Below are 22,541 nucleotides of genomic sequence, written 5' to 3' on the forward strand. Positions count from 1 at the left end.
GACATTTATATAAAGTTAGTAATTAGTAACTTTTGAAATTTATCTTAAATTCTATTAGGAAAAAACTAAACGAAATATATGGTTAAAGCTTCAGTTGTTAGTTGTGTAGATTCTATCTTTGTCGAGCCAACTAAGGTGCCAGTCAAATTGATGGACCATTTCAACTAGTAAATTTGATTGATAATCACGATTCAATGCATTTGGCATTACTTGGATGTTTCCAATTTCCAAATGATGGAATTTAACCAAAGTCATAGATTGTGGTGGAGAGTAATAACATTGCTAACTTGGATCCGTTCTAATACTATTTGTAACAATCCAGGACTATACCTAACCAGAAAATATTATTTGGACTCCTTGGTCCTATATTAAGTACCTAGAATCTACTTATAGCATTGCCAATGTAGAACTAAATACCCGTCCATTTAGTCCCACATTAACTAGGATAGATTTTGAGAATTTATATTGAGCAGGCTTCCTATTTCGCTATATTTTTTCTAGTGCCCATCTTAAAGAAGAAATCTGAAAATCAGAATCTCCTCTTATAAACAGAGTCGTTAGTTCCATGATTAAAACAAAAAGAAAAATAAATCATGAATAACATTCTCTTTCTTTCTCGTCAAACCTCTCCATCTGTTCGTTTTTTCGTCAAGCCATTTTTCTTATCCATGAAATTTTTCTTCTCCTTTCCGAGTCTCAATCTTCTCCAAATCTTTTTTTCTTTTTCAAAATCTTTACTTCTAAGAGTTCATGAAATTTAAAAAATAGTATATGTATAATTTTTTATGTTAGGCAAAGCTTATAAATTATGTATTGTGTACTAGTACTGGTCAACACCATATTCTGAAAATTATATACCGATTTATGTAGAGGTGTGTACTAGCTTACAAGATGACTAATTTACTTGATATATCATCTCGCTATGTAGTGTATAATAGTATAAAGTATGTTCTGAAAACTGTATTGATTTATCTAGAGGTATGGATTAGATCACTACTAGTGTGTATCAAAAAAACTTGTAATATGTATCAGGAAGTCGACGGGTGTATATTAATTGACAATATAATGTGTATTGGTGAATATTATATTTTGAAAATTGTGCATCAATTTGCCTGGAGATGTGTTTTGGGTCACTAGATAACTAATTTGCTAAGTATATATCACCTAAATATGTATTGTGTATTAGTGAACAACATATTCTGAAAATTATATATCAATTTATCTAGAAATATATATAGGCTTGCTATATGACTAATTTGTTTGGTGTGTATTATCTGACCACATAGTGCGTACCGACAAAAAGTATATTCCAGAATCAGAAAAGAAAAAAATACCAAGTGCAATTTCTTTTTTATTTTATTTTTTAATTATATGATTGATGACTCAATTAATAGGAGTTTTCGATTTTTGTTTTTTTTTTAAATTAACATTAAGAGAAATATGCAAAAATAGGAAGCTTACTCCATATTCTATTCTCTCGTGCGGGTATTCGCTCAACCAGTACCCACCACATGGCATTACCCTATTGGTCGATCTGCCACGTGGCTTTACCCTATTGGTAGATCTGCCACAAGTTTTTGACGGGCCCAAGGGTTCTTGTGACGTGGAGGCGCGTGCGGTATGCCACGTCGCCATGGGCTCGGCCACGTGAGATGGGGGGTATGATCATCACTTGACGGGGAGCGGCTTTTGGAATGGGCAAGGAATGCTCCAGGATTCCGACCCGTTTAAACCCGAACCAGCTTGAAACGAACCGGACCGCTTTTGCCAAACCCAGATCCATCAGACGGCAGAAGTATCACCAGGGATTTAAAGCGAGCGAGTCCCATTTTACCGTTAGGAGGAGAAAATTTAAAAAAGCGATGGAACCGTTGTGGAGCCTCCACCCAGGGGGAGAAAGAAACTAGCCGTTACCACGCCACGCTTCCCATTTATTTCCATCCTTTGTTTCTTTCCCTTCAGATCCCTCTCTATTCTCTTTCCTTTCTCTTCTCTTTCCCCAGTATCTCTATTTCTTTCTCATCTGCTATCGATACCGAGGAAACGACGACGCCGTCTAATCTTCTCTCGTTCAGATAAGAAAGGAAGAGCAGGATGGCTTCAAGAACCGCCTCGAAGGACATCATCACTCTCCGGGGCTCCGCAGCCATCGTCAGCGAGTTCTTTGGTACTTCCGTCGCCCATGCCCCCCTTTTCTTCTTCTCCATTTCCTTTCATATCTTGCAATTTATCTCTCATTTCTTGGAACTTTTACTGATTTATGCTTGTTCTTGGGTCTTTATCCCCAGGTTATGCAGCAAATAGGTAAGAAACTGAAATACCGAAAGAAAGTTTTGATCTTTTTTGCTTTTCTTGGATTGGTTTCCATGGGTTTTCTTTTATATTGGACCTTGAAGACACTTTTCTTGACCTGGGAGAGAGATTTAATGCAGCATTCTTTACAATCGAGGTGTCTACCCAGAGGAAAGTTTCACCAAGGTGAAGAAATATGGCCTGTCGATGCTATTGACTCAGGATGAAAGTGTGAAATCGTTTATTGGTAGCCTAACTTCCCAATTATCAGGTAGGTTCTTTCCTCTTCTTCTTTTTTTTTTAAAAAAAAGATTCGATGTTCTCTCTTCTTTAGACTATGAGATTTGCCTTCTTTTGTTTCTTCTTTTGGGGTATTCAATCTGATATTGATGAATTTTTTCTTTTTAATTGAGAAGAATGGTTGGAAGCTGGGAAACTACAGAGGATTGTACTTGTAATCATGAGTATGGCCACCTCGGAGGTTCTTGAGAGATGGAATTTCAACATAGAGACTGATGCCGAGGTTGTTGAAAAGGGGTAATTTTTTTCCTCTCCATATGAAGCCTATGTTCCTTTTGAGCAAAATAAAGAGCACAAAATGGAGTTCTCTTTCTCTCTCTCTCTCTCTGTCCAAAATTTTTATGCCTAATACTCCACAAATAGTTCGAATTGTATAGGAACAATGATCAATTTTAGCACGAATTATTTGTAGGGGAACCCTACCTTCTCTGATCCATTCGACACGTGAAATTTCTATCTTTTATAAATTTACATCCTACTGATTATTTGGCTTGCAATGATCTATTTCAGGGTGAGCAGGGAAAAGAGTGACAAAGAAATAATGAGGGAGATTCAAGCGATCATGCGTCAGATTGCCTCCTGCATTACTTATTTGCCGTGTCTCGATGAACCCTGTAATTATTATTTCTTATTTTTACCTTACATGCTTTTTGGACATTGTATATCTCTTTTGAGATTTATATTTTAATTAAATGCAATCAGATTTAGTCAAAAATTATAATTTGTTAACTTCTTACCTTTTCTATGTCTAAGTATGCATTTTGATCCTGGTTAGTCCTGATTGTGCCCTTCATTTAGGTGTATTTGATGTGTTAGCCTACACCGATAAAGATGTCGCCATCCCGTTCGCTTGGATTGAGAGTGATGCCAAGCTGATCCAGAATCCCCAAATGGTGAAGTTGCATTCTTTTGATACCAAGGTAGGATTTTTACTTGCCTCTGAAATTTTAAAGATGGTCTTTGTGCTAGATGTGATCTGATTGTGTGATCATTACTTTTAATTAATTTCTTTGGTTAATGCAGATACATAAAGTGGATACATTGGTTTCGTACAAGAACGATGACTGGGACGAGAAGTAGAAGCTTTGTTTTAGATGTTGCTGTGTGAATCGTTCATTCACATTGAGGCATAGGATTGTTGCATACGTTTTCCGTTGTTGAAGGCGTAGCATTTTGTGCTGAAATGTGAAGATGGTGTCTTGTTAAATTTAAACTTAAATGTCATGGACTGAAATTACATAGCTAGGTTAATGATTGAAAAAAAAACTTCATTACTCAGATATATGAATACTCCGAACATATACTGCATTTGATGAACTTTTAAAAAGATCAATACAAAATGATTGTTAGATCCAAACTAGTTTGCCAAGGTGGATCCAAACCTCCATTAACACTCAAAATAACAGTTCTGACTTATTTGAGTGTCGCAGAAGGAAAAGAATGGCGTTTCGTCACATATCCTGCTCTTACTGATCAATAATTTGGAGGTTATCATGGATTCTTAGTTAACTAATTATATATATCAATGAGAAGCATTTCAGCTCCTGGGTTTAGATCAGGCACGGACCGACCGTAAGTGCCTCGATCATAATTTTGGTGAATTTGTTAAGTTGATGCAGGGATATATGGCATATTAGGAAGACAACATGATCAAGATTGCGAACTAGTTGTATCTCATGATTCTTGAATTTCATGACCCATAAGAATGTTCAAGATTGTGAACTAGTTGTGTGTATCTGCATAGCTCATTATACAATGGTTATCTGCCACCACCTGATAGCTGAGCCAACCGTTGTTGGTTGCTCATTCTTTATTCAAGGCAAGAAAAGTAGGATCATGTAATACATTGGGTGCATCAGTCTCTTTCAGGTCTTCTACATTCATAAAATCTATTCCCATTTCTTCTTCAGGAGTCCAGATACCCCTCACCCAAACAATTGATTCTCTTTCAGGTCTTCTACATTCATAAAATCTATTCCCATTTCTTCTTCTTGATCTAAAGCAGCAAAGGCAGATCCATTTTGATCATCCAAACCACCAGGATGGGGTGATATCGAACCGAGGTGATACCAAACTGAAGCAATGTGGAACAAGAACGGTTCTAATTTTGGTTCGGGGCGAGCCCGGAACTTGTCTGAATTGAGCAAAACCGCCCAGTTCCTCATGATTCAGACCCATCTCAGACCTGTCATTGGTTAAAACAAGGAAAAAGGTGAACTTGCTTCTCATTGACCTGACCTGACTGGTACAGCACCTTGGACAGATAAAGGACATGGCAAGATATATTAAGCAGCTGCATGAGTGAAAAGGTCAACTTAACCTTTTAACTGACAAAATGGAGAAGTGTAATTACCAACTGCACACCCACTAAAACAGCAGCTGTCCAGACATGTTTGAAACCTTTTCAGCGAAAATCATTTCGTGTAGATTTATCAACAAGGTTAATAACAGAGTCCAGCTACATCATCTCAGATGTGGAAATGGTTCATCGGACATCAAACTGCAACAGAAATTTTCTAGTCTACATTTTTAATCCGATGGTGTACAAGAATGGATAATGATGGTGTTGCTTCACTAGGAACTTGAAGGATGTTTGATTTAAAACTCCTACTTAGATATTCTCAGTAAGTTAGTGCAACCCCATAATGGTCACACAGCATGAACATTTTGTCGATCCCTGAAGTATATAGTTGTCTGGTGCTTTGAGTCGTCATATTTTTGGCGCTCCCTCATAGACCAAGTAGTCTGATACCCAGATACACAGCTTCAGAGCTATTCTCCATAATCCAGTGCACAACCCCATACTGGCCAAACAGCATGAACATTTTGTGAATCGCTGAAGTATATAGTTTAGTCCTTCGAGTTCATAATATATTTTTGGTGCTTCCTAATCACCCAGTAGTCTGATACCCTGATACACAGCTCCAGGATGAAGGTCATCCATGGTATCAAGGACTCTAAAGCCACTTAACTCTCTTAGGCCAGTCCAGCCATTGCGATTAAGGAAATCACGGAAATCCTCTTGAGTGTAGATTGTCTTTTCCTCAGTTCGAACTGGTATGCGGTCGGTCTCATCATATATGCAAATTTTTATTGTTATCCCTGAATCAATCAGAAAAAACAGGATATAAACATCAGAAAACTACCAATTTATGTTGAAACAAGATAAATTGTCGTTCCAAAAATTTGAATATGAAGAAATTAATCGGAGAAACAGTAATTTTTCAAAAGACCATGTAAAAAACATAGATGTAAAAAACATAGAAGAGTTTACAAAGTCATCCAGACAAAATGCTCCGTATTGAAACTTTCACATGCAATCATCCCCATAATTTGGACAAATGTACCTTTGCCATTGCATTAAATAGCCAAAAGCAAGTTTGAGAACGTGCAGCTGACTGACAGCTCTGCATTAATAAGATGCAAGCATCTCCAGGTGATCATGACTGCAGGATACATGAGTAAAGATACTGCCCAAAAATAACCATTTTGACACTATTGTACTGACATGAATTTGAATAGATGAGGGCGCATTGCCATTTCTCAATTGACCTTGCAGAGATAAATGCATTGCATTTGTGGCATTTAATGCATTGGTAAGAAAACCAGGGTGCCCCTACACATTCATAATACCACTGCAGCTAACACCTTTGATTGTATAGAATTATAAATGCAAGCATACGTGCATGCATGCACATGCCCATGAACACAAACGCGCCCGCCCACACGTGTGTATGTTTTGCTTGTTCCACGCAGCTGGTTACTTAAAACAGAAGTAGAAACAAATTGGTAAGCAGCAATAATACCCTCATGTCATCTGTTGAACAGGTGGAACTATGAGTATGTTCGTCGAACTAGATGATTTGAGTTCAAACCCTCTGCCATGCAACTTTCATCATCTTGCCCTTCCATTCATGTCCCCTCCAAATCTGCCCACATCTATTTATTACCTGAGTGTGGAAGTCCTTAACATCTTCATCGTAATCCTTGGAAGTCTGCCCCTCAGTCCTCCCCCACCACCTTTATCAACCATGATACTCAGCCATCTAATCACTTCACTGATCACTTCACCACTTTCTTCCACTGTAAGCAATCAAATTTAGGTACAAGGGACAAAGGCATGAAGTAAGCGATGAGAATAAATAAAAGCTAGCAGTAGATGGAAATAGCTAAGAGGAAGTCAATCACAAGCTCAGCACTAACCCAAGAATAGTGTGGCTGAGAGAAGGTGGGAATAGAGTAGATGAATTGAGTACTGGTCAGTGATTAACAAGAGATTAAGTGATAAGGTTAATACAGCTTGTCACTCGTACAGTTTAAGTAGGGTACACAATGAATATGGAGTGAAGATGATTAGCAGTTACATCAACAAAGGGAGGACGGAGGGAAGGGACTAGTAGCAGGTGCAAGATTTAAAGTGGGTTCTCAATCAAATTTCTATATTTCATGCTAATCATTGTAGATGTAGATGAACTCGAATAAAAAACTGACAGATCTGATTATGTTTGTAAAAAGAGCTGCCCTAGATTATTTCTAGCAGCAGGAATTGAGTGTGCATCTCATTAGTTCAAGCCACATGATGTGCCATTCACATTGAGAATCCATCCATACAATTGATCATGATCTATAACAGATAAGATACTCTGAAATCAAAAATCCAATGATTTGTAGATTTCTTACATATATCTGGAAGCCACAAAGCTATAAAAGGAACTTCTTAAAGGGCTAGATATGACTATTTGCTTCCATTTTTACTTTAGGAGATCAAGATCAAAGATATTGAATTCTTGGATTACAGGATCAACAATGCAATTTAAAAAACAAATTCTAAGTTGTCGCCATCAATGTTATGACCATGCTATTATTCAACAAGATACCTCCAAAACAAATGCTTATCGTCTTTTTAGGCATTAAATGTTCAGATCATGATCAACATTTTAGATTCTCCATATGGATGACCTACCTGCTAAATTGCATTGATAAGGTTTGGGCTTTGGTGTAGGGTAATAAATGGAGAGGAGTACTATGGGAGGAGAATGAGGAAGGACCAAGGAGAGAGGACATCTAGAGAAGTGGAAGGAAATGAAGGAAATTCAGTGCTGGGTAAGTAAATATCTTGTGATATTAATGTAACTCTCACAATATCATGTGCAAACACTCCTAAAAGCTTTTAAGCCCAAAAAGCATAATTAACTCAGGTACGCCCTCTAGCCAACATGCACGATGGGATGTCCAAATCGATGATCCACACCATTCATCATGATCTATAATAGCTCAAATACCTAGAAAGGCATAAATGAGCTGAGATTGAGTAAGCAGATCATGCTTAAGCTCAGCTTGCAATCCAAGCTTCAGCTCGGTGCAGGTCAAGCCAAAATCGAGTTGAACAGCTTATTTAAGTGATTTGTGAGAACCTAAGGCCCGCTTAGGCTTTACATGTACATACATACATACATACATACACATGCTTTGAGCTAATTCCACCATTATATGTCACACTAACAGCTTAAATACATTCTTCTTTATATATTATTTGTTAAATAAAATAGATAGTAAATTATATATTTTGTTTTTTTATTCATAGAATTTTGACCTTGATTAATCAAACACAACAAATGTAAGTATCAAGCTCAAATCCTTTACTATTTGAGTGAACTTCTACTAAGCCGATCTCGAGCCAACAAAATATGCTTACAAATTGCTTGCTTGTGTTACCAACTTAAATGTCTAGAAAATAAAATTCAGACTTTCTGAGGTGTATTACTCATTTTTCAAGTGATATTTAAATGAACAATTTTGTAGTAATACAACAAATGACTCCTTTTGATAAAAGTTTAGGACTGCCCAAGCTATTGAATATCATGGACGAACTTCATGACCTGCCATGCACTCAGGTCCATGTCATGACAAATAACTGTGTTTTTGGAACATTAGAGATTCCGTGTATATATGCATGCACACACATACGGGCACATATCACGAGCATATAGGCTTGTGCAAAGCTTCTCAGAACAAAAAATATACATAAAAACTTATCGATATAAAATAAAAAATAGGGGAATATATGAAAGCAATTTAAATATCATGATCTTGAAAATAATGAAGAGAATATATGGAGTGATTAGTTTCAGAAAATAATAAGTATCCATAGTTTTCCATGTTTGACAAAATGACTATTCTTTTCTCAAGGAAATGGTGTCCTTTATGTTAATGTATTTAAATAATATATATTATTTACTACTTATGGGAGTACCAAAAATGACTGCAGTCATATACTTCAATAAGGTAGGTGCCTTTTTTCTTATAAAACTTACCAACTTTAGCAAGGAGAGGAAGAGATGGTATGACCTGCTATCTGATAATATAATGCACCTGCTTGTGTGCATGTTCGTAGAAAATATTAATATATGTAATGTAATTATATCCATAAATAATAATTTCTAGTTTGACCTACATGTCATAGGTGTGACTAAAAGGAGATGATCTCTTTTATTTATTTAAACTTTATTAGAAGAAAATGCATTTACTTGTGTTGCATGGACACTCACATTCAGCTTGACGATTTTGTCGGATATGTATTGGAATCAAGAACACCTCATAACTAATAAACTTATCAAATTCACTGATTTCAGCTTTAATGATGGTTAGAGCAGGGGGTTTTCCAACAATGAATTTGACCCACCATAATGATGCTAGAGGTAAACTTTTGTTCTTTAAGAGATTGACCACGAATGAAGAAATGAAAATAACTTTGTGAAATGTTAGTTTTTTCATACCCTTGACTGCAGGAAATTTTGGATAAGAAATATATATACTAATGATCTTAAAAAATAATATCTTCTAAAGCTTTCTTTTATATGATATCTTAAAAATAAACATATAATTTATTTACTTTCCTACATGTACCTGTATCTTCTTTTCTTTTTCTTCTGGCTAAGTCAAATGCCTATCTATGTGCCAGAATCCGATTTTCATGTCAGTATCCTTAGAATGCTGCTTTGTTTTTATTTTTTCCAAAAACCAGTTTGCTTATTTTCCTAGTCCATATGATAAATTTACATTATTATTCAGTGCAGATTTCAACATAACCCTTTACTTTCCAATCCCATGACTGTCAAGGGGTCAGGGTACACTCTTCTACAAATTTTCTCCTCAGTATTTGTTTCAGTGTCTAAATGCACTCACTTTTTTGATATCTTTTTTCTCTCTCTTAAAGCCTGCCTAAAATTGATATTCATGTGGCCTGCATTTGATCAACAATAACAATAAACCCTCATTTAGTAATGACCAACAATAGAGAAATCTAATAGGTTTGGGTACATAATTTCCACCATGGACAAACTAATCAAAACATTATATGCATTTGCATGTTTCAAGCGTTAGTAATATAACAATTAGAATTCAAAGCCTGTAAAGGCCATTTCAGGAGGTTTTGTAGATTGGCATGGTTTAGATATCAAGACCTGATTTTTCTTTTTCTTTTTTGGTGGATCAATAATGCTCCATGTTCACCTAGCTAGTTCACCCATCATGATAAATCTTGAAGTTGGTTGCAAAAGTTTCCCATAGAAACTATTTCCCATCAGTACGTAATTCATGCAATTTTCACCCTATGAAAAAGTGAAACAAGGAGAAGACTATTAACTATTAAGGAACTTAATAAGAAATAATATAAAGGAAATGCTGAGATTTGCCATGAAGTTTTTCCTCATACAAAATGGTAGAGGCGTGAGCAAAGTTGTAAAGTTGGGCTTATTGGGGTTGGGGGCGAGGGCATATGAAGGTAGAAAACAAAAACTAATAAAAAGGTCATGATTGACCTAATAAGATTTTTATCAACCTTCCTTTCTCCTCATCCACTTCCTCCAGCCAATGTAGCAATATATGTTGAACAACATATTCCATTCAAGGGACTAGAAAACAACCGAGACTCCTAAATTTCTTATGCTTATTATTTAAGTTTAATTTTTTTTGTTTCATGGGCATCACAATGCCAAACCCTAAAATTCATGCTCACTTTATGCGTCCTCTTCTGCCCTTCTTATTATCAAGGACCACATAATTATTTTTTTTAAAAAAAAATTCCATAAATCTTTCCCGATACCTCCTATTCTCTTATGCATGGTTGTACCATTTCAGTTAGTCTCCATAAAATCCTAAAATTTCTCCTACAAAGTTATTGATAAACCTATAATTAGAAGTATTAGATTTATAATTCATGTAAAATTGTGGGTTCTACTCTCATCTTGGAAAATCTTCCCATAGGCCATGTTGGCATGCATCAATGATGCATCTCAAAGTGATTTTACACCCTATCTGCCCAATGCTAATCATATAACGAAATAATATTATATGCCTCTTATACCCAATATTGCAAATTAAATGCTGAAAAGATAATAGTGCCATCTACAAACACCCTTGAACTATTCTGAAAGCAATATTCAAATATTTGTAGGGAGATAAAAAATGAATTTTCTGAAACACATAGAAAAATATGTTTAACTGTTAAATTTGGATAACCATTACACAAAATCTTAAAGGAATTTATAGCAGACCGTCAAAAAAGATGTAAACATTTTATCATTACCATCGTCAAGATGAAGAGTATAGGTTCCCAGCGGCATGTCCCTATCAAGGCTGCGAACCACCTCATCTTCATCCTCCAGCCAAAATGCCCTTTTAGTCCTTATTCCAAATGCTGATTTGATTGCATCCTTTATTGCCTCTGTGCTGCCATCAATACCTATCTTTCTAGTGTAGTCTCCCCACTTGATTGAAATAACCCTTCCACCATATGAGGTACGATTATCACCACCTACCAAAAAAAAGTAGTCAAAACCAATGGAAGGAAAGCATTACTTTTGCAAAACTGCCAGTACATCTACCTGTGCTATTTTATTAAGTTATATCAAGATAGGCAGAAGATATTGTATCAACAACAGATAGTGATATCCACTTTGGAATATCACTTTTGGCATAAAGCTTAAACATCTCCTGAAACTTGCATCTGGTCTTAGAAGATTCATTTTCCCAGAAACCAAGAAAATTTTCATGCTTCTGAGGCACATAAGAACCAATAAACAACACAATGCAATAATTTATCTAGACTGCAACTAAAGGTGCGCTACCATTAGCAGGGGTGTCTCTCCAACTCCAAGGGGGAACACCATTAGTTGCCACTTCATCAGCTGCTGTTATGGCAAGAGGATTTCTCTCATGATCCAAACGCCTGTCCACATTGAGTGTTGACCTACCATTCCCTGATATTCACAAAAATAGTTCTCTTAACAGATTCAGAAGGTTAAATATGGATTTGTATGGTTGAACATATTTATTTCCCAGCAAGAGCAATATACAAAGTTCACAAGTTTACCCATGTAAAACTTATGAAGCAAAGATCATAAGAAACTATGGCCTTCATATTCATGAGATGAACAGGCCAAAGGCATATCAAATGCATATGAGGCAAAAATGCATATTTTATGCGTGCAAATGAGAACCATAAATGACCAGAAATATTATTAAAGAGCCAGTACTAAAAAATAGATTGACTTAATCAAGGTTCCAACCACTTATTGTACAATAGTTTCAGGGTTTATTGTTATGTAACTCTTCTTAACACAATTTTCTTGAAATGCAACCCCAATACATCTAACATATAACTAGATCTACATAAAAATTTTGTATCTACCTTCACACAACTATACATGGCAGTGCCATGTTTCAGGACAAAATTATATCTAATCTCTTGGAGCTCATTTTGACTCTGCCATTTATTCGGATAATATACCACCTCTTCTCAAAGAAAAGCATAGTCTATGTATATATGTAACCCCATCACATCTAACATATAGCTAGATCTTCATAAAACATTGGGGTGGCAATGCTTAACCCGTTTAACTTAATTCAACCTGTTGTAGTTAGGTTACTTGTTGAATAAAATGGTCAGGTTCGAATCTGGATTTATAACATGTTTAATAAGCAAGTTGGGTTAGGGTTGACAGATTTTAACCTATCCTACATCTTGCCCGACGCATACATGGTCCAGCCCAATCCATTTGCCACCCATATATGTATGTATGCATGTATATGCATATGTATATGTATATACATATACATATATACATATATAGACATATATACATGTATGTACGTATACATGCATGTACGTATGTAAGGGGTGGCAATGCTCAACCCATTTAATCAAAATTCCTAGGTCAAACAACTTGATTATCAAGGGGTGATCAAAAGTTTAGGATCGTAGAAAAGATCCAGACTCACAAAATTATGAGATATTAAATATAGTTTAAGTTTGCTAACTAAAACAAGAATGGTTAGGCAGATAGTGATTGATTAACTCTCCATGCGAAAATGCCTTGAACACTCGATAAAAGCTAGGCAAATCGATATTTTAAATGGGTAACTAAGAGGATAATTAGAAAAAGCCATAAGTTTTGTTGATATATGAAAGGAAGATTATCATTTGTGTAGTGATGAGTGCAAAATATAATCAAAGTATGCGTTAGAACACATTTGTGGGTGTAAAAGGTCCTTATTAAGTCCAATCATATACATAACTAGTAGTTTCATAACCTAGTAAACAAAACTAAAAATATAGAACAATTATCACAAGTTAGAAAATACGTATTATTTTATATTTGATATTTATCATTAGTAATTTAACAAATAAGTTAATAGGATTAAAACACACACACGCATGCACACATACACACTCTCAATTCTTGAGTTCTATTTCTTCTCACATTTGCTCTATAGCACTTTTAAAATCTGATTATTGTGCTCGTGCCCATGCAATCATATGCAAGAATGGTAGTGCAATATGGCACAAGTAAGAATGCAACGGAGGTAGAGGTGGCATCACATCCACAAATACAACATATAATCAAAGTATGCGTTAGAGCATATTTATGGGTGTAAATGTGTCAACATCATATAGGTCTTTATTAAGTCCAATCGTATACATAACTAGTAGTTTCATAACCTATTAAACAAGACGAAAAACACAGAAAAATAGTCACAAGTTAGGAAATATGTATTATTTTATATTTGATATTTATCATCAGTAATTTAACAAATAAATTAATAGCATTAAAACATACACGCACGCACGCACATACACACTCTCAATTTTTGACTTCTATTTCTTCTCACATTTGCTCTATAGCACTTTTAAAATCTGATTACTGTGCTTGTGCCCATGCAATCATATGCAAAAATGGTAGCGCAATATGGTACAAGTAAGAATGCGGCCGAGGTGGAACCGTGGAAGTGGCATCACATCCACTAATAGTGGTACAAGCGAGAATGCAGCAGAGGTACAGGTGGCATCACATCCATATGACCATATTCAATGCTGAATTTAAGTATCTAGTTAGGGCTAGAATCAAGCAAGGTCAATCAGACTACCCTCTTGCTCGAGCCTGGCCTGAAAAATTGTTGGGGGCTTCTAGTCAAGCCTAAGTCTGCAAAATCTCTATAAGCTTTGACCCAAGCCTGATTTTGACTTGAACATGAGCCCTGCCCTAAGTCCAAACAGGGCCCAACCTCAATCAAGCCAACTAGCTCAAAAATGTTGGGTCCAAATCAAACCCGCCTCCTTTTTTCCATCTGCTGCCACCCTCTCTGTATCTCTCTCTCAGCCAACGAAGGTAGGCTAGAGCCCTTCGATGGTCAGCGGAGGAGAAGAATAGAAAGGTGGTGCCCCCCTGGTGGGACAAATTGACGAAGGCGGAGTAGAAGGGTAGGCGGAGTAATAGAAAGGGAGGTGGAGGAGCAAAAAAGGAGAGAGAAAAGGAGGGAGAGAAGGGGCGGTGGAAGAGAGAAAAGGAGAGTTGGTGGCCCCGCCAGTGGGAGAGTTCGAAGGAGTAGAAGGGAAGTAATAGATGGAGGGGTGGAGTAGGGGATCCGGAGTAGTAGAAAGGGAGAGCACGAGTGGATAAAAGGAAATTAGGGTTCTGTTTTAGGATATTCAATCCCATCCATCCATTTCAAATAGATGATCAAGATCTAAACATATCAAATAAAGTAAAATATAATTTTATAAATTAATTAAATATTATTTAGGCTTCATGCTAGGCTTGGACCAGGCCAAGGACCTATCCAACCAGCCTCAAATTGTTTCGAGCTTTAACTCTTAGTCTCGAGCTCGGGCCAAATCTACAAATGTCTGCACCCACAAGCCAAATCCATGTCGGTCCAACCCGACGTGCCTCTGGCTCGAACGACATTTCCATCCATATATCTAGTCCACTAAAGTATCCCAATTATATCCAATTAAAATAAAATCCAGTTATAGATCACATGAAAAAGAACAGTCGATGTAATATTCTATGAAACGGTTCCGACCCCTTAGGGTTCACAACTTGATTGGATGTGGCCCAACCGACCGGAATCGGCTAGAATTGGCCAGAACCGGACAATTCCGTCCGGTTCGAACCGGTACTGAACTGTACCGGTCACTGACCGATACATGTCTTGGTACCGGTTCGACGAACCTCGATTTGTATAGAATTGTTTCATATTCAAAGTGATTGAGATTTAGCCAAGTGGCAAATATCTAGCAATCGCAAAAAACCTAGAAGTTCTGCAATAAATTTTAAAGTACTTCTCCACTATACAGATATACAATAACTTTACTGGGCAACCTAAGACCTCCTTTGTAATTGTAACATCCTCTCATATCCAAATGATTTTTATAGCACAGTAAACAATCTTAATTTTTTTGGGGATTGCATAGACTCTTGCTCCTCTTCCAACTGAGAAATCCCCCTCTAGGTATCAATCTCCTTCCATCCAGTCGCATGAACACCTTTATTGTGTGCATGCCTTCTTGCATGATGGAGTCTCTTGTGTTAACCCTGTTCTTTCAAATTCAGGTCTCTACATACTGACCATTTATTGCATGCACTTAGACCAAGGTTCAATGTCTCCTGCTCTTCAACCATCCAAAGCATAACCAAATAGCAATTATTGTTGCGTATTATTCTCACTTGCCTTCAACCCAACCAGTCATAAAATTGTCAACCTTTAGGTCAATAATAAAGCCTTAAATTTCCCCTTAACTAATCTTCTGACATTAGGAACCATACATGGCATGTCTTCGTTCATAATGCATGGCATTCCAAATAAAAGAAACATGATAAGCTTGGCCTCCCAGGAGAAATCAATAAAAAGGATAACCTTATATTCATCTATGAAACCATAATCGCCAAGTTCCTCTTCTATGATTTGACATGCACATGGACTACTTCTTTAATGCCCTCAACCTACTAGACCGTAAGCTAACTACCTTCATCTTGTTCTAATCCAAAGAACAAGGCCAAACATTTTGACCTTCATCAACACAATTGTTTGTCACTCATGCATCCAACCATGTCTCAAAACATGTCCTGATAGAGTGCATCCTAAGTTCTTGTAAGAGCCTTTATGATCTTAATCTCACCAAAACTATTAAAGCTCCTAGCACTATGCCATACTTATTATACTCCTTTTCATTTTTATTTTCTTGAGAGCACTTGTAGCCTTACAATACATGTATCGATTGAAAAGATGTGGTCTTCTGTGAGACCTTGATCTTAAAAGTCCTTGCCTTAGTCATATCCGTTGCCCTTTTTGTGATGACTCCTAGTACAAATATTGCCCTCAACCTTGCATGCATTTCCATGTCTAGTTCCAGAAGTAGGAGCAAGTGCGGCATCAGATGCGGGTGCGCGTGTTGGGAAGCAAATACTTTAGAAAACATTTTTAGAAAGGAAGCGCTTAGGAAGCGGGTGCTGCATCAAAATTTGGAAGATTCTAAAGCAGGTGTATTACCTTGGGTAGAAGATTCCGAAACTTAAATTCAATCTCATGTCTAAAGTTCAACTTTGAGTCCTACAACAACTTAAGTTGTTGCATCTTTTGAACCAGTATTTGAATCCCCCGCAACTGAAGCACTTGTTCCACTTACTGTCAGAGCCCAAGCAAGAAGAAGATGAGCTTGACCACCATTGACATCCACCTGATGATAAGCATGAGAGGATGAACGTATCAACATATTTTTCAACAAGAACTTGTCCAGCTTCAAGACTCCTAAATAGAATTTCCTTATTCTGAGGAAGGTGTTGCATCTCCAACTCTTTCTTGAGCTCTAACCATGTAGTTGAGCCAAGAACCCTATTTATGTTGTCAGTTTCTTCACCTCTTCAGAAGGTATGATGTAATTCATGAATACATGTTTGTAGTCTACTTAGATCCCCTTTGAGGTGGGTAAGATGGTTATTATTGACCTGCCAATATATTAAAATAAACTTTGGTATTACTGAATTTTAAGCTCATCATAACATCTCAACTACAAAGTTTGATCCTTTTTCCTCATCAGTGCCAAAAACCCTAGCATCATAACACATGATATAGCCCACTATTATAGCCTAATCTTAGTCTTAAGTCATCATAGCTTGCAGAAGAGTACCAAACTTAGATTTAGTTCAAACCAATGTGAAAGTTGAGGAGCATGAAGCAAACTCATCACAAGCAAATATCTAGTTCAAAGCATTGTGAATAGACCATTTCAAGACAATGGCAGTTCTCCACTAGGCCCTTCAACTCATCAAGTTGCAACTTTTCTGCAGTAACAACTCCAGTTGCCCTAAGCAATAGCGTTGTCAAGTAGCTCACTTTGAGATATTATTGCTCCATAGCTCCTTAGACTTGGCCATCCTCACCACATTGTAAGGTTCTCAAAAGAACAGACTACGTGCAAGTAGCTCATGTTTGGCTCGAAATTGAGCTAGATATTGATTCATTCAAATAGTAAATGAGTTGAGCATGAATTGAAATCTTTTAGTTCAAAAGATAAATAAATTGAACACAAACAAGGCTTGCTTCAATTGTGGACAGCTCGATATAGGTCAAAACATAAATACATAAATATTACTTTTAGTTTTAATTAATAAGAATTAATTGATATGCTATAGTTAAAATTAAGTATTACAAATATTTATGTAGAATCAAGATATGCCTAAGCCATTAGATCTTAAGTCTAACAATTGCATTTTTGAGTTGAAGGTGAAGCATTGTAGCCATTAGATCATAGATTTGATGATTTAGGATCATTGGATAAATGGGCTGAAATAAAAGAGGTCAAGCCCAACATCTCTTCAGCCTCTCACTCTTTCAAACACCATCCCATCCCTCTATTTCCTGTCTCCAATTCTCTATCTCCTTCTGCCTCCTTCTTTCTCTTTCTCTCTTCCTCTTTGAGTTGTCTCTTAAAGGCTCAACGGCATTATCCTTGGAACTCCCATTTTGCTCGATGCCATCCCTTGAGTTCTCATGGCTTCCATGGCTCTCTTCAAGCAACTACAACATCAACTAACTCCCTCTCCCTCCTCTCCCCCTCCCCTTTGGCTCCCAATTTGGATCTCTCCATCCATCTCCTACTCTTCCTCCAATCAAACCCATTCCAATTATCAAGTTGAATCGAGCTCTATTTAGCCGGCTCAACATGAAACAAGCCAAGCATGATCTGTGTATTCCCAACTGAACTCAAACTTGAGCCAAGCTCAAGCTGACCATTTACAGTATCAAACCGAGCTTGAGTTGGCTCATTTACACCCTACATAGTATGCCTATTACTCTTCCAACTTGGTTCCATGATAACCATTGCTCCTCTAATCTGTCCTCTCCTATTTTCTAACTTAGGTTTAATAATGGTTATAGAAAAATAGTTACTTCAACATACAAGACTATGCAAGAATTCTAGTTTTATGCCCCTACTAGTAATTAGCACTAGAGCACATGCCATATGCTAACCATTAAAGCACAGTATTTAGACTTTGGATTCACTCTCATTATAAGGCACTAAGAGACAAGCAAGTATGACATAGGTGAGTATGCTCAAGTTTTTACAAACATTATGTAACTTGCCTCCAACTTCATCCCAACTGAAGGAAATATCCTACTTTATGGGCATGTTACTCAGCATAGAGCAGCTAGAATGTGCTAATTGGCATAAATTGGATAGCCGACAGTCCCTTTACTATATTCAACACCTTACCAATCTATGATTTATTCGAAAAGTACACGAACTGTTTTAAAGACTAGGTTTTCCCAATCATACCACCAATTACTAGTACCAACATACTACAGTAATATTCATCTGAAGATTTTCACTGATATTACTACGACAGGAAAAAAACATTGGCTCCTTTTTCAAGTTTTGGGGGGAAAACATGTCTTATTTTATCTCAATTATACCTATAGTTGAGAATTTTTTTTTCAGTAATATGTTACTTCTAGTTTCCCCTTCTATATTTTCATGATATCTTCCAAAGTTTTGTTTAAATTACAATCGGTTGCCATCTAGAGCCTCTCAAAAATCTCAACCATATGATTACGAGCTACATAAGTAATCTGTTGTGTGCAATGACATGTGGCCGAGAAAGCAGAAATTAAACCAACCCTGAAGAATAACATTCACAAAAGTACTGTGAAAACTAAACTACACAAAAGGAAAACAATCAAAAATTGATTATGTATATGCAAAACCAACTAATTAACCATGTAAAGAGGGAATTATCATGAATTCTAAAGTTACAGTCGAATACCTTCCACAGACCCATATGAAATGTTAGCATCATCGAGACCTACAAAAACAGAAGAAATAAATAAATAATTAAATAATCAAATAAATAATCAAGCAGTCACAAGAAGTAACTGCCAGTACATAGAGGGTGTGGTTGATTGGATGTAGTCATGCAGCTAACTTGATTAAATGCAAACGATGAAACAACAAACATGCAGCCTATTACAATTTATTAACATCTCAAAAGAGGTGAAAGACAGGAACAAAAAACAGTAACATTACCATCTAATTTTGCTGGAGCAAAGATCAATCATTTTGTGCAACACCATAGTCTAAAGACAACAAATTGGTAAGCTTAATCTGAAAATAGAACCCAAATGCTCATAGTGGCAACAATTCACAGGTCAAGAAATATCCTATAGACTTCAATTTTTTTTGATAAATTTGTTAGGAAAATGATATAGTCATAAACCCATGAGTTCTGTTAGCTTACTTTTCACATTGAATCTTATGTCATGCTCCATTCAGCAAAATTTAGAGTCCACATATTCATATATCAACACTTCAAGTTTAGACAATTCATCGAATACTTTATGAGGAAGAGCTCTCTCCACCGTTCACTTCTAATGCTTGGCAACAAAACCCAAAAGCCTAGGTCAATGATCCACTGTACAGAAATAAACAAAGAGCACTCTCCCAAAAAATGATCAAGCAAAGGCCTTATCCTATGGTCTATAGTCACCCTACACTTCACTCCTGCTCTAATGTTTTAGAACACTCTCAGAAAGGGTAATTGTATTAGAGCGGGAGATCCATGAATTTTCCAAGCAAGAAAGAGCATTCCAATAATGCAAATTTATGATATAGTAGTATTGTGGATGAAGGTACCTAAAGTTAAATCAAATTACTGCTCATCAAGCAAATTAGATAAGCTGGTGCTAGAAGCAGCGCAGAATGATGTAGCATGGGTTTTGATATCACTTTGATGATTTCTATGTCATAGTACATCAAAATCTATGAGGAAAAATACGGAAGGTCCATGGAAAAGAAAATAGATACAACCCACAGAGGCCAAAAACTCATCACCACTGAAAAGAATTCATATTTGTTGAAGGAATACAATTATTATTTTTATTTTCCAAAAAAATTATGGAGTTAAACTTATTTGAGTTACAACTCTCTGTAGGCAGTTACAGTGTAAGACTTGAGTAATTAGAATTCTATTTTGAATCAAAACGCAGGTAGGAAAACCTAGGCATATAATAAGTAAAATTTGGGGTCTCCAGGCTGTCCAAAAGATTTTAGTCTCAGAAGTATTCGCATACATGTTTCAAGGGAGATATTATATGGAGTCATGAAAAAGCAAGGTACATGCACGAAACTGGCTTTGGTGTCTTAGGGAATACACTGCCAGCATACTACAGACATGGTGATAGATACACTAAAATGTCCAGATTTTGCTAAAGAAAGTATTTTGTAACATAAACATCCCATGAAAGAGTAAACAGTTTGTGAAACATGCATGCGATCCACAATTGTTTGCAAAGTCAGGAAATGGATTCAAGCAGAATCACCCTCATATCCTACTCTCAAGCCCATGCATTAATTCCTGGGCAAGGGAGGACCATGTCTCCAAATGGCCAAAATGACAATCAATGCAAAATGTCAAAAGACCTCTTTTCATCCGTCGATCAATCAACAAAAACTTTCCATCAAATCAGAATCCAAATTTAATAACTCGAAAGAGGATCAAATGAATAATACCTTTATCGGAAAACTGCAGGTAAGAATCAACCTTGGAGGCCGGGGGGCTCTTATAAGCTGCGTTCTTGCTCCTCTCCTTGAGCATCTCATCAAGCTCCTTATAGTACGACATCTTCGCGGCCCCGCTCCCCTTCGCTTGGTGCTTCGCCTTCTTGAATTCCTTCAGCAGGTTTCGCCACTTGTCCGTGCACATGGTCGGCGACCGGTCGAATCCCTTGTCCCTCATCTTCGCCGAGATCTGCTCCCACAAGTGCTTGTTCGACTTGGAGGTATTGAACAGCGCATCCATCTCCCGCCGGAGGCTTATAAGGCTCCGCGTCTCCTCCTGGACCCAGGTCTCAGCCCGCTTCTTGGGCGCCTTCACCTCGTGGTCCTCCCCGCTGCTGTCGGCCAAAATCATCTGCTGCTGCGGCTGCTGCTGAGGCGGCGGCAGGCCGCCATTGCCAGCGACCTGGATCATCATGCCGCGGCCGTCTTCTTTGTAGTAATCAACCGATCGAGGCTTGTCAGACAAGTACATGCTCTTCCTTCTTCCCTGCTCCTCCTCGTCGCCGTCGTCCTCTCGACTCCGGAAGCAAGGGAGGACGGACTGGGAGAGGTATTGGTCTAGAGTGAGTAGAGACATCGGACCAAGATGAGAAATTTGGTATCAAAATGGACTTCCAGAAAACCAAAACCCATGTCTCAGATCACTCCAGAACAAGGGCTAGTAGATACCGACAGAATCTTAGGAAAGGGAAGAAAAAGAGATCAAGACAAAAGGAAAATTTGGGTTTCAGGGACAGGGGACAAGGAATTTCTAGTTGGGTTTTAGATGGGGTTTAGACAAGGGGAGAAGGGGAAGAGAGACCATTTCTTGGGATTAAGGATGGGTTTCAAGATCGAAGGAGGGAGAGAGAGTGAGGAGGGATTGGGGAGGGTTTTGGGGTTGGAAAGGTGCGACCTTTTCTCTCCCTTAGGAGTGGGAGATTGGCGTGGGAGAGGGAAAGGGAGGAAGCGTAGGAAGTTTGCGGAGAGTTTGGGCCTTGAGAAGTGTACTTTGTGTCCGGCTCTTACGAAAAGAGGTCGGCCGCAATCTCTCTCTCTCTCTCTCACTCACTCTCAAGAGGGAGTAGAAAGATTTTACGGCAAGGCCTCATAATTTTGTAGAAAGATTGCTTTCCCAATACTACTTGATGGTATAATATATGGTATATGCTAAATATACCATATTAGTACCGATAGATATCGGTACCAGTATGTTAGTATCGGTACGCTTGACGTACTGCTTACTATGCCATACTGATACTCGGTACGCCTATCTAGTGCGGCACCGATATAGAGTCCGGTACCGGTACGACGAATCTTGGTATAATGAATAATTGACCATTGGATTCACCTCATAACTTTGAGATGCTATGGCAAGAGAAGAAGAAGACTGAAAGATGCATTTCTCTGAGGAAGTAGAAAGTTTCTAATGTATCACTACATCAGAGCGGACCCAATTCGTAACCTATGTGAACTAGGAGATACTGCAGCACGGATTCATTAGAGCTGACTATAGGCCAATCCTGGTGCTTGTGATTAGATTTGAACTCTTAGTCTGACGAAGGCGTCAAGA

General features: G+C 37.4%; 2 protein-coding genes across 3 annotated transcripts; one reads left to right on the forward strand and one right to left on the reverse strand.

Annotated features, from left to right (window-relative positions):
• Positions 1–1,916: 1,916 nt before the first annotated feature.
• LOC103723308 (mitotic spindle checkpoint protein MAD2) lies at positions 1,917–3,872 on the forward strand. The gene is made up of 7 exons (XM_008814191.3): positions 1,917–2,167; positions 2,289–2,304; positions 2,433–2,563; positions 2,709–2,829; positions 3,103–3,206; positions 3,391–3,512; positions 3,616–3,872. The coding sequence occupies exons 1-7, from the start codon at positions 2,095–2,097 to the stop codon at positions 3,670–3,672; spliced, it is 624 nt and encodes a 207-aa protein (XP_008812413.1). The 5' UTR covers positions 1,917–2,094; the 3' UTR covers positions 3,673–3,872.
• A 1,102-nt stretch (positions 3,873–4,974) lies between these two features.
• LOC103723309 (trihelix transcription factor GT-1) lies at positions 4,975–22,005 on the reverse strand. 2 transcript variants are annotated; one of them, XM_008814192.4, is made up of 5 exons: positions 20,942–21,994; positions 19,200–19,238; positions 11,721–11,852; positions 11,180–11,407; positions 4,975–5,694 (listed from the first exon to the last, which is right to left on the reverse strand). In XM_008814192.4, the coding sequence occupies exons 1-5, from the start codon at positions 21,564–21,566 to the stop codon at positions 5,480–5,482; spliced, it is 1,239 nt and encodes a 412-aa protein (XP_008812414.1). In that variant the 5' UTR covers positions 21,567–21,994; the 3' UTR covers positions 4,975–5,479. The 2 variants fall into 2 exon arrangements, with proteins under 2 accessions (XP_008812414.1, XP_038986821.1); XM_039130893.1 differs by lacking the exon at positions 4,975–5,694 and adding an exon at positions 5,701–10,202 and having other exon boundaries at positions 20,942–22,005.
• Between the last annotated feature and the right edge of the window lie 536 nt (positions 22,006–22,541).

This window comes from Phoenix dactylifera, chromosome 10, assembly GCF_009389715.1.
Source record: "Phoenix dactylifera cultivar Barhee BC4 chromosome 10, palm_55x_up_171113_PBpolish2nd_filt_p, whole genome shotgun sequence".
In the NCBI taxonomy this organism is placed as follows: domain Eukaryota; kingdom Viridiplantae; phylum Streptophyta; class Magnoliopsida; order Arecales; family Arecaceae; genus Phoenix; species Phoenix dactylifera.

Excerpts from the sequence above, each read along its gene's own strand:
- LOC103723309 (XM_008814192.4), bottom strand. The coding sequence starts at position 21,566 with ATGTCTCTACTCACTCTAGACCAATACCTCTCCCAGTCCGTCCTCCCT. Across the intron at positions 19,239-20,941 it reads CCTGCAGTTTTCCGATAAAG|GTCTCGATGATGCTAACATT; the intron begins GTATTATTCATT and ends CTGTTTTTGTAG. Across the intron at positions 11,853-19,199 it reads TTCATATGGGTCTGTGGAAG|GGAATGGTAGGTCAACACTC; the intron begins GTATTCGACTGT and ends TGTGAATATCAG.
- LOC103723308 (XM_008814191.3), top strand. The coding sequence starts at position 2,095 with ATGGCTTCAAGAACCGCCTCGAAGGACATCATCACTCTCCGGGGCTCC. Across the intron at positions 2,830-3,102 it reads GCCGAGGTTGTTGAAAAGGG|GGTGAGCAGGGAAAAGAGTG; the intron begins GTAATTTTTTTC and ends GATCTATTTCAG. Across the intron at positions 3,513-3,615 it reads TGCATTCTTTTGATACCAAG|ATACATAAAGTGGATACATT; the intron begins GTAGGATTTTTA and ends TGGTTAATGCAG.